Here is a 12507-nt window from a genome sequence, read left to right on the forward strand (position 1 = left end):
TGGGTAATCGAAAAATTGAAAAACTGTAAAATCTAAAAATCAAAAACCCGAAAGTCCAAAAATGTAAAAACCGAGAAATCGATATATTCAAAAATTTAAAATCTGAGACATTGGAAATCGAAAAGATCGAAAAGTCGGGAAGTTGAAAAATCGAAAAATTAAGAAATTGAAACATACCAAAATTGAAATATCAAAAAGTTATAAATTGAAAAATCGAAAAATTTTACCAACACTAAAAAAAATCGAAATATCGAGAAATCGAACATCAAAAAATTGCAAAATAGAGGTATCGAAGAATTAAAAAATCGAAAAATTGAAAAATCTAACATTATAAAATTGAAAACTTCAAATATCCAATAATAAAAATATCGAGAAATTGAAACGTCAAAAATCGAAAAATTTTAAAATAGAAAAATTGACAAATCGGAATATTCAAGAATTAATAACTGGAATGTTCGGAACCTGAAAAATCCCGTCACTGAATTGAAAAACTGGGAAATCGGAAAATTGAAAAAATGTAAAATCGATAAATTGAAAAGCCGAAAAGTTCAGAAAACGAAAAACCGCGAAATCGAAACGTTGAAAAATTCAAAAACTGAAATATTGAGAAATCGAAAACTCAAGAAGTCAAAAAATCAAAAAATCGAAAATTCGAAAAGTTGAGAATTAAAAAAATTTCCAATTTTGGCCTCTTTCGATTTCTTAATTTTTTGATTTTTTGATTTCTCGATGTTTAAGTTTTTAAAATGTTTCGATATTTCGATTTCTCGGTTTTTCGATTTTTCGATTTCTCGGTTTTTCGATTTTTTCGACTTTTCGACTTTTCGATTCTTCAACTTTCCAATTCTTCAATATTCCGGTTTTTAAATTTTTGGAATTTTCAAGTTTTTGATTTTTCACTTTTTGGATTTTTGGAAAAGCATTTTTACCCTTTGGTTATCTTCTTTAAGTGTATTTCATATTTTCCCCACTTGTTCGAACCGCGTCCCGTGGTATTATTTATACCACTAGGTTTGCGGAGTTTGTTAGGGTGCACTTTAGGGGCGAGGGAAGTTCGGTCTAAATTATAGTTGACTATTTTTTTAAGTCAGAACTCAGAGTTCTAATCTCAACTGTTAGGGCAAAAATATACCTGACGGATATTTACTGAAAAATTTGGTCTAAGGTTATTAGACAGAACTCCTTTTTCCTCTGAAGTATACAATAAAAAAAAACAATTTTTAGGAAAAAAAAATTCTTTTGTAATTTTTGAATGCTTCCTAAATTTTCCTTAATATCTAAAACTTGCCACTTTAAAACAACGTTGTCATCAAATTTTTAGGAGACAACTTTGCAGTATTTTACATCCTCACGATAATTTTAAAAGGTCTGAAACTCTTAATTGATCAGTCGGTAGACCGCGAACATTTTGTTCCTTAATGAAGTATGAGTTTTCCTTATTAGACGATGAGTCATTCTGTTGAGCAACCCTTCGCTGAAATTCCAATAATTTCAATTACAGTGAATCATCGTTGTCTACGTGTTTACAAGAACCCCCAATAAAATCGCCTGCTTTCAGCAAAGTCAAGCAGCCATAATTTTTGTTGACGAGTTCAACTAACAACAAATACGACCATATTTTTATCGCTATATTATGTTTCAGTTTTTATTATTTCTATTGTCCCCATATATACGCACACCGCCACTCTTAAAATTACCTATTTTCGTTTTATTTTATTTTGCCCGCAAAGTGCCATCACATCTCAGGAGTCTTTTTTATACAGCTGTATAAAATATTCGCTGTGTTACACAATTCCCATAAGTAAGAAAACTGACTCTTTGACTGTATTCATTTATCCACTGTACTGGGCTCCCAGTATGTCGCTCCATTTACTGCCCGCGTCTCGGGAAATAAGTCGCATTTGTTTATGTTAAAATTATGCATTTAAGTAAAATCGATGGGTGAAATTAATAAATGGAAACACATTCTGAACGTGCCTGATTAGTTACATACATGTACAACAATTTATCAAAGCCAGTTGAAACAAATTGCTTTTTGTGGTAACGCGTTAAGCTATTAAGCTGCTCCACATTTATTTCGGTTTTATGTATATTTGAAGTCCATTAAACGAACATCAAATTTTAAATCGTTTTATTTTAAAATAAATGTAATGTGTTCAGTAGTGCAGAAAATTTAGAACGATTTATTATTATTGGAGGTATGAATTGCTGTGTCAACTGGTCACACCTTGACCTAAACCAACGTAGTGTTGAGCTAAGATTAAATAAAAGTAAGGTTTCTTTTCAGCACGAACGTTTATGAAACAAGGAAGTCTCAAGTGTCACAAGGGGTGTGAATTTCAGCGACTTAAAAATTAATTATCAGTTTTTTTTTATTCGTGGCAATAACAATAATTGCCACGAATAAAAAAAACTGATTTCAGTGGATAATTTTTCCAACTGTCAAAACTCTGGTTTTCAATTTTCGTATATATTTCTCTATTCTGTAGTTTTGAAAATGGACGAAAAACGCTTATAAATCGAAGAGATTTGGTTAAATCACCAGATAATGACAGAACAGAATGACCACCGTCTGGTGTCCTTCCCCTAAATTCGCAAGTGGACTCATCCAGACGCTTTTATGTTTAATGAGTTTTCTCACAGTATTTCCACTGTAAATGTTTTTATTCATAAATAAAATTCTCAACAAGGACTCTAAACGACATACTAAGTGCAGAAAAAACCGATGGCTTTATTTAATATAAAATGGCAATTCAGTGTTTATGGGGTTGTGTGCCGTAAGAATCAAGAAGACATTTTTTTTATTTGTGTCTAGGGAGTTTCAAGGGTTTCAATGATCTGAAATTTTCCAGGAAATGGTTTTTATAACACAGAACATGAAGAGAATTGATACTAGGTAGTTGTGAATGAGCGATATATAGGTATTTATTGCTGTTGGATAGTTGTGGTCCTAGTCATATCTACTATATTGGATTTGGTCAAATAGGTGATTAATTTAGGCAAGAAAAATAGATTAATACACTTAGACGTTATGGTTTAGTACACTTAACAGCAAGAAAAATGCAAAAAAAGAAAAATCTAGTGTACAAATTACGAGGTTTTGAGTAAAATCGGATCAAATTTTAATTTATATTAACAACTTCTTGTTTAATAGTAAAAAGTTTTATATACATAGCAGAGCGAGTGTTTAAAATACCAGTGTCTAGAGAGGTTTAGTAGCATGTTATTCTAATATGATTATTCATATCTAAACATTATTATTCCCCTAACATCGTGAACATCATAAAATTTTTGTTGACTATTACTTCTATTTAGCAACACAGAGCGCAAAATTAATGATTCTAAAACTGCCAATTTGACAAAAAGCAACTTCAACACTGTAACTAAAATAAGAGTGGCTAAGTTCAACCTGTGGCTTAGATTGCTGTTTAATCACGACTTGTGTCCGTATTTAAAACTAAGTTAGTATTGTCAACATAAACGAAGTTCTTAAGCAAAAAGTTCAAGAATGTAATCAGCGAGCAAATATGTAACAAAATAAAGAGTATAAACAACTTACAATGACATTTTACATGAAAGAATAGCAAAAAATGTAATCACTTTGAAGTGTGAGAAAAATTTTAAACTCTATCAGTCTTGCAACAACATAATATACAATAAATTTACAATTTTCAGACCTAACAGATTCAGGACATAATTAATTTTTAAATCTGTATTTAGTGAATTTTGCTAAAGCTAAAGTAATCTCTTTCGGTAGAGGAAAATGCACTGGAATAGTTATCTAGTGGGGCTCCTAGCTCAGTTTGACCTCATGTGACCTCAGCTAGGAGCCCCACTACTTTTTATTGAACGTACGTTACCGCCTGGCGGTCGTGTCTTGCGTAGACTCGAGTTCTGTCGCGACTATCCCTTTATTTAGTTTAGTAGCAAAATAGAGAACGGTTTAAGGCGTTAGATTTAAGCTCTGATTCTCGAATGGGAGCGTGGGTTCGAATCCCACACCTGACAGTTTTTTTTCCTCTACAGTTTGCTTAGATCAGCACGCAAACATTTTTAGCATTATTTAATAGAATAAAAACAATTTTTAGATATATGATTATCACATGCTTGCATTTCTTTGGTAAATTTCACACAGTCTTCTATGGCTTCCAGATTCACAATTTTGGGAGGGCCTTTACCTAGCGTCTCCATGGGATAATTTTCTTTATTTCTTCCTTTCACATATACGGTATACAGTGGTTTTCATATGGTTCATTGTCTTCTTCATCCTTCAATAAACTCTATATTGACGGTTTAACCGATGGATCCTTTACTGATGAAATACAACTTCCAACTGTTTAGAATTTTTCTGTTCAGATCATCGATCACTGAATGGTTAAATTTGTCAGTAAATCGTTGGAGTAGAATGGTTCTGCAGTCTTCGAGTTGCACAACTATTTTGTCACCATATTTTGTAGGATGTTTACTAAAACACAAGGCGATGACAAACCTTAGATCAAAAGTAGTGGGGCTCCTAGCTCAGGTCAAATAAGGTCAAACTGTGCTAGGAGCCCCACTATATAACTACTCACTGGGAACCTAAGATTTAATAGAATAAAACACATGTTCTTGAATAATCTTTATATTGTTTCTATCAATTTGTTATAGCAATAAATATTTTCTTTTAATATTGAAGATTCTATCGCAGCTTAATTTTGACAAGTTTTTAGCAATCAAACTTAAACTGACTTTGCAGCGTTGTGGATTTGTAGATTATGAATAGAATTTACTTTTACTCCTTTGTCATCTTGTTCTCCCGCGATTTATATATTTTTTATTTTGAAAATATTTCTGATGTGGAAAGTGTTTCCATGATGAGATTTCAGTGACTTTTTATTTACAAATAGTTCGTCACAGTTTTCGCTGTTCTTTTAAACGTACTACATTTTTTTTAATTTAAAAAATAAAACGGTTAAACGTAGGTGACATAATGTTAAAATATATTAGAATCCTAATCAAGATAAGTAAAATGTTGACAAATTATATTTGTAAAAGTAAGAGTCAATTTCTTATAATTTGCTTCGTTATTCTTAAAAAGAAAATCTGAATTTTTCTTGATGTTTAGTTGACCTGACCTGGCCTCACCTGACTTGACCTGACCTGATCTCACCTGATCTGACCTGATCTCGGTGTGTCTTCTAAAATCTTTAAATATAGAAAAAAACTTAAAAAACAAACGACAAAATGGATTAAGATGCAGTTTAATGAAATTGATTTTCCCAATTCTAGACTTTTGGACTTTTCGATGTTTCGACTTCTCGATTTCTCGATTTTTGATTTTTCAGGTTTTCGACTTTTCGATTTTTCAACATCATAATTTAAATATTCGGACTGAAATCCGAATTCTTTGGAATTTTTAAAAATTGCGATTTAAGGGGCGATTCTGGTAAAACGGTTGGAGTTAAAAATACAATTCGCCAAATGAAATCTTATAATTTTTCGAAAAATCCGGATTTATTTTATTACTTTCGATCAATTTTTTGATATTAGAATTTTTCGTTTATCCTTTTTCTTCGACTTTCAATTTTCCATATCACAATGTTCCGTTCTTCTGTTTTCTTTCATTTTCACTTTTTCAATTTTTTACTATTCCTTTATTTTTTCAATATTTCTTTCGATTATATAATTATAAATTTGAAAAATCAAAAAACCGAAAACTCGTAATATTCTTTCTTCAGAGCCAATAAGAATGAATGATCAAAACAGAATAGAGGTGGGTGGGAGTGGCCCTTTTTACTTTGTTATAAATTTTAGATTCGACCGCGTGTTAAAATAAAACTCAATTCTCATTTTACAGTAAATAAAATAAGTCAGTGAAATAGCGACAAGCGGTGGGCGGAGCTGAGTTAGGTTTTTCTAAAGAGTTTTATAAGCATACACTAGCCCCGCCCACCGAGCCCCTCTTCATTTCAGTGACTACTCTCAATATTGTTCAGTCTTATCTTGGAAAGTACTAGCCCCACCCACCCGCCCTCTATTATCTTAGAGGGTATGTCATTTGCCAAAATTAGTTTTGTCTTAGCATGTACTTTATTTATATTTCTCCATTTTTCAATTTTTCGATATTCCTGTTTTGGAATTTTACAATTTTTCGCTCTTTAATTTTTCTTCGATGTTTCAGTTTTTCGATTTTTCCGTTTGGGATTTTTCAATCACTGGATTTTTCTTCGATTTTCGATTCTTCAATTTTTCAATATTTCTATTTTTGGTTTTGCAGTTCTTCGGTTGTTTAATTACCCGATTTTTCAATTTTAAAATTCTTCTGTTTTTAATTTTTCAATCTTGGGCTTTTTCAACTTCGATGTCCACTTTTCGATTCTCGAATTCTCAATCTTTTCGATGTTTCAATTTTTTCATTTCTCGGTTTTTCGATTTTCCAATTTTTCCATGTTTCGATTTTTCAATTGTTCATTTCAGTTTTGGTATTTTTTAATTTCAGGATTTTTCAATTTTTCAATTCTTCAATTTTCCATTTTTGAAATTTAAGATTTTTTGATTTTTTTTCTTATTATTTTTTTTATTTTTCGATTGTACCTACAATTGTTTGATCCCATTTCCTGATTTTTTTATTGTTCAATATTTCTTTTTTTCGATTTCTCGAACTTTCGATTTCTTGACATTTTGGGTTTTGATTTTTAAAATTTTTCGACTTTTTGAAAGTATTGACTAAATATCGATATTTGGAAATTATAATAATTTCAAAAATGTTTACAAACACTCTGTATGTTATGAAAGTATTATTTATGCCACAACAAAGTGCATACCCTTATTTCTACACAAAGTATGTATTGTCACACTGATTTTAAAAATAGTTAGCCTAAGTTCATATAGATAGAACTTCTCTCGCCCCTGAACTATAGTCCCACAAATCCAGTTTCTTTTTCGAAATTTTGTTTATTTTATGAAAAGCCCTCCTATGAGTTAAAAAAATATAGATAATACCAGTGACAGTGTAAGAAAAAAAAGTGGCGCATGAGGAGATCGAACCGGCGACCTCTGGATGCTTTCCTTTATTGGTTCGACGCCATTTAACTATTTCGATAGGGTTTCTCGTATATTGTTGTAACGACATTTGCTAAAATCAGTCTTATCTTCTAGTACTAGCCCCGCCCACCCGCCCTCTATTTTCTTAGCGGGATCTCATTTGCCAAAATCACCCTAATCTTACCAGGTACTAACCCCGCCCACCCGCCCTCTCTTCTCTTAGGGGTATGTCATTTGTCAAAATCAGTCTTATCTTGGCAACTACTAGCACCGCCCACCCACCCTCTCTTTTCTTAGAGGGTATGTCATGGCCAAATCAGTTTTGTCTTAGCAACTATTGATGACTAATTTTTACTTACTTTTTTTTCGAAGCCTACATCATAAAGATTTTTTTATAATTTTTTTGGGACTCCCGAAACCCCTTTACAAAACGTACTGAAGAGCCAATCCGCCATTTTTCAGACACCCGGTATAATTTGGATTGTTTTTAGAAAATTTGGATACCTAGGGTAAAAACTTTAAGCGGATTTATAAACAATAAGTAGAGGAGTATTTAATTTCATAAAATTTATAAAACAAAATGAAAAACAAATTTGACCACAATCAGTTAGGTAATTTCGGAAATTATCTGTCAATTAAAAAACGACACAGACAGATAGATAGACAAAGAAACAGACAGACAGACGGAATCGTAGATTTATTCCTTTCATACGCTAAAGGTTATGAAACATTGTGAAAACATGAAAGTAGCCATTCAACCGATGGACCCTTTCATCACACATCAGTATGAAGAAGGATAAATCCTGAATCTTGCCCCAGTACTTCGTCTTAATCCGGCTCCCCCTACTTGAATCAATTAAATTTTATAATTAAGATTCGTATGCTCGCATCGTCTCATTCTATGTCGGGCCTTTGAAACTTAGGAATGTGACATTGAGTTAAAAAACAGCCACTAAACTACTGAAAATCTTGTGTTACAACAACTGCATCATTTTAATTGCTAATAAAATTGAAACTCATATAAGATTTAAATAAACTCTACTCATAATCAGTGCGTTTTATTTTATTTTGTGCATATTTAATAACATCTCCAACGGTATTATTGCGGCAAAAAGATTTTAACAAAATATAATGTTTGCGTTTATTAAAAGATTTCTGATTTTAATAGCCCTCATAATAATCCAATAAAAGTGACTACTACTTATATTCTCAAGTTATAGAAATAACTTTTGATAACGTCAATTTTTGCAGTCAATAGAAAATATCGCCTCTAAATGCATTTCCCTGTTTGTACAAATAGCGATTTATCGACACCGGCCAGAAAGCCAAAATATATCTGAATTCTCTCAAGGCTGATTCATAAATCACTAGTACAGGAGGGTGTTATCTTATAAAATGTAAAAATCAAATTGTTGGTAGGGGATGGACCCTATTAAAATATTTTCTTAACTTATTACCCTCGGGAAGTAAAACCAGACAAAATTCTGCGAAATTATGTTTTCAGTTTCAGGACTCGAGTTTATGTTTAATAGCGAGGTGACATCAGTGTGAATCACTCTGGTTCAGATTTCAATTTTAGTTTCCCACCTCGAATTTAATGTCTTTACTACAATGCATATCATATCATTACCGCTAGCTCTACATCATAGATCAAAGCACGATTACCCCATAGGATAAACTTGTCGGAATAATGAATCTTTTGTTTCCCACTCCCAACTTCTGATTTAATGACAGTTTGAATTGTTTCAGGAATCGTCCCCAACTTTGACGCTAATATCGTCAAAGGTAAGCAGGCCATGCGACCGCAACGTTGTCCAATCAAGGTGTGTGTAACAGTGTGCTTTTATTACTTTTATCTCACTTTACACAAAACACAACAACTGTCGCTCCCCAAAGACTCCACTTTGGTTATGTGCTCAATGCGTGTACATGCATTATGGGTGTGTGTGTGTTAAGCACTTTGAATATATCTCGCACACAACATTGCACGTGAACACGAAATTAGTGCATACTTCAACGATTAAAGGTCCTACTTCTCTACCACTCTTGGCTGCAAGATAAGAAGGAAATTTAGTGGATAAGCTTCAGTTTTGTTGAGTAGTGGCACCATTTTTCTTGAAAGCTCGTGACGGCGAACATGGGCGCCCATGGAAACTTTAAAAAGGGGATAGAGTGCGTGGCAACACTTTATCTGCTTAATTTGTGTTATTATGCGGCTAAATTAGCAAGAAAAAGGAAAGTTTATGGGAGGGTTTTTTTACTCACGGATAGTTAGGGCTGTGCTTTAACGAATACGGTACGGTCTACATTTTTTCTTTACAGTATAAAATCTTATTAGGTGTTTGAAAAATCAGGAAGTTAATTTTGGTTCAAATAATTACTTAAAATTTGCTTTGTTTTTTTTTGGTTTTGATTATTTCTTTCATTTTTGTTGAGCTTTTTCTAAAACCCCCGTTTTAACACTTTTGAGACTAATGCGCTTTTAATGAGACCATGTCTGACGTGTTTCATATTTTATACAATTAATCATGTGTGTCATAAGTTAACCGATAAACATAAAAATTTGTTTCTAACAGCACGTATTTTTCTTCATTACTTCTTATACTAGTTATACAGGTTTTCTATAAATGATTATAGAGTCGGAGAAGGTCATGGACATGTGCCGCCTATTACTCTGTATGGACTTTACTAAATGCTCAAGGCAAAATAGAATTTTCGTATGCGGGTGATTCTTAAATAAGAAACTCATGACATGTGTTTTCTTGGTTATTACAAAAATCGCAATTGAATCATTTGACAATATCTTGCTCAATGGTCTACGCATCCTTTAATTTCATAAATAAACATATATTATATTATAGAAACAGTAATGTTTCTGAAATTATAACAAAATTATACGTATTTTAGACTGAAAATATATGCAAATTTTGCACACATTTGAATTTGCTTTAACTTCGAATTTAGGTGCCCACAACATGAAAGTGTCCATGGACTCCACGGAGCTGACATTTTTTCACAATGCAGTATATTGGTTTTACAAAAAAAAATGTTTTTCAGATTTGTAACCCTAAGGATTTTTAACACTACCGGAATATGATGTTAGATTTTTATTTCAAAATATTTGACTTAATTTCATCTTATTTAAGAATCACTCATGCAAGAAGCAAGAGTTTTGAAAACTACTGTTTTGTTGTTTTGAGCTTGGATTAACGAGAACTACTGTAATTGACACTTGAGAAACGTTACAACAATAAAAGCGATGACTTTAAATGACAGGTGACAAATGACATTAATGATAAGTGAGAACCGTCAAAATGAGGCATCATTTCAGCCAAGCGGTATTTTTGAAATGTATGGCCAATTACACCCTTAGAATCATTTATAAAAACCCTGTACTTATACTACATAGATCATCAACTCCGGTCCAAGGTCATATCTTTTTAGACTGGTACCCTGAGTGCCTTAATCCCTCGCCAGTCCAAACTAATAAGAGCACCTATTGTAAACCTTGCATAAATTTTAGCTGTCCCCTTCAAATGTCGTTTGATGTTTGGACCGGAGTTGAAGTTCCCCGGTTATACGCATAGGCAATGGCGATGAATGAGAGATAATTCATAAAACTTTTGTCAGTAACTAACTGGAATAAAAGATGCTAAAGGAGAAAATGTAATTTCAAATTATTAAACATTCTAAATCTAAACTCACTGAATAACCAAAATTTTTTCATTTGGAAACGTCTAACTTTGGTATTTTATCAATCTCTTAGTTAGACTAAAGCTTCGATAATAAATTTAGCGTCTTCTAGAGTCCACATTTTTCCGTATCCTTCGTGATTTTTTAAAGAAAGAAACGTTAAAATCTGATTCAACGTTTGACAACTAACGGACAGAAATTACTTCAACAAAAAATCAAATGAAGCGGCACATTAATAAATGAATTTCAGAACCCACTAGATGTAAATCATTGATTAACACCCAGTGTTTCGAGATAATTTTATATTTTTTCTGCACCTCAAATACAGGGCTTTCATAAATAATTCATACATCCAAAAAATGGTCTAAGGTTGTGCCCCTGAAGTATAATTCAATATAACTATCTAGCTTTTTCGAAAAATTATAAAATTTGATATTGCGAAATTTTACGTATTTTATAGTACCCCTGTAAGTTATGGGAATATAGATAATATCAGTCGTCACCTAAGGCAAAAAAATATAAATTGGTATAGTGTAATTTGAAATTTTTTGCGAAAGTCTAGATGGCTAGCGCAAAAAATCAAAGCGGATTCATAAACTAGGAATACAGGGGTATGATATTTTATGAAATTTAAGCAGCGTTTTGGGTTGGTGGGAATGGTGGGTCTACCATCGGTCCGGTAGTTAGGTCTAGTAAGAATCGACAAAGACGGTAGACAACTGAGGATAGACGACAGAGAGACGGATACGAGCGATCTGTTTTTTCGTAGAAAGGACTAAACAATTTTATGCCAAGACCAAAATCTTAACTTCTGAGGAGAACACTTGAAATGCTACTGAAAATGTGCGCAACCAAATAACAGAATCGAAGTTTCAAATGCCTAAATTATTCAAAAGACGTATTAATTAAACCAGGGGCGGTTCATAAGTTGAGAAGTTGATGCATGCGTTTTTAGTTCACGTGGAAATTTTTTCGGAAAAAATGAAATTTTAGAAACATTAAGCACGTCAAAAATGTGTAATTTTAATATCAAGAATTTCGGAAAAAATTGCCTTAATTTCTGTTTATCGTTCGTTTAACTTCGGCTATGACGCCTCACCGGTAAAATATCAATACCAATCCATAAATTTTGTTAAAAACGGTCACTGCATCTAAATTCGCTTTGAGAATATGTGGAAAAATTAATGCGAAAGTTTTTAGAAAAAATACACTTTGTTACAGATTTTTTTCTATTCTTTCAAATTATCTCAATATCCCTCAATATTCCCTCAGATTTCTTAAGAATTTTTCAGATCTTTACAAATCGTTTCAGGTCCTCTCAAATTTTTGAAGATCACTTTGGATCCTTTCAGGTCCCTGTGGACTGTTCCAAATTCTTCCAGTTTTTCTAGATTTTGTTAGATTCTCTCAAATTCTATCAGATTCTTCCAGGGTTACTTAGATTCGTCTAGATTCCCTGAGATTTTTCGATCCCCTCTGATTCTTTCTAATTCTTTCCTGTCCTTAGTTTCATATTCTCTCAGATTTTGTTGGATTCCCTAAGATTCTTTCAGGTGTTTTCAGATTCGTTTCTTTTTTTAAAGATTATTCCTTTTGGATTCCTTTGGATTCTTTGGGATTATTCCGGATGCTCTTGGATGCTGTCGGAATGTTCCACATTCTTTCGAACTTTTTCCAGCTCTATTCAAATTGTTTTAGAAACTTACAGATACTTTCAGATCCCTGCAGATTCTTCTAAGTTCTTCCAGATTTTTCTAGATTCTTCGAGATTCTCTTAGGTTCTCACAGATT

General features: G+C 32.5%; 1 protein-coding gene across 6 annotated transcripts in view; it reads left to right on the forward strand.

Moving 5' to 3' along the window:
• The window catches only part of Ca-beta (Ca2+-channel-protein-beta-subunit), a 335906-nt gene that overhangs the window by 165730 nt on the left and 157669 nt on the right, over positions 1 to 12507 (forward strand). For 4 of the 6 annotated variants that reach the window (XM_064047435.1, XM_064047436.1, XM_064047437.1 and 1 more), the window contains one exon: positions 8773 to 8808. In XM_064047435.1, coding sequence (XP_063903505.1) covers positions 8773 to 8808 — 36 coding nt within the window. Of the gene's footprint in view, positions 1 to 8772; positions 8847 to 12507 lie in introns of all 6 variants that reach the window. The other 2 variants (XM_064047440.1, XM_064047441.1) reach the window with 1 other exon arrangement.

This window comes from Zophobas morio, unplaced genomic scaffold (assembly GCF_036711695.1).
Source record: "Zophobas morio isolate AGI-343-1 ecotype UQ-CSIRO unplaced genomic scaffold, CSIRO_AGI_Zmor_V1 ptg000005l, whole genome shotgun sequence".
In the NCBI taxonomy this organism is placed as follows: Eukaryota; Metazoa; Arthropoda; class Insecta; order Coleoptera; family Tenebrionidae; genus Zophobas; species Zophobas morio.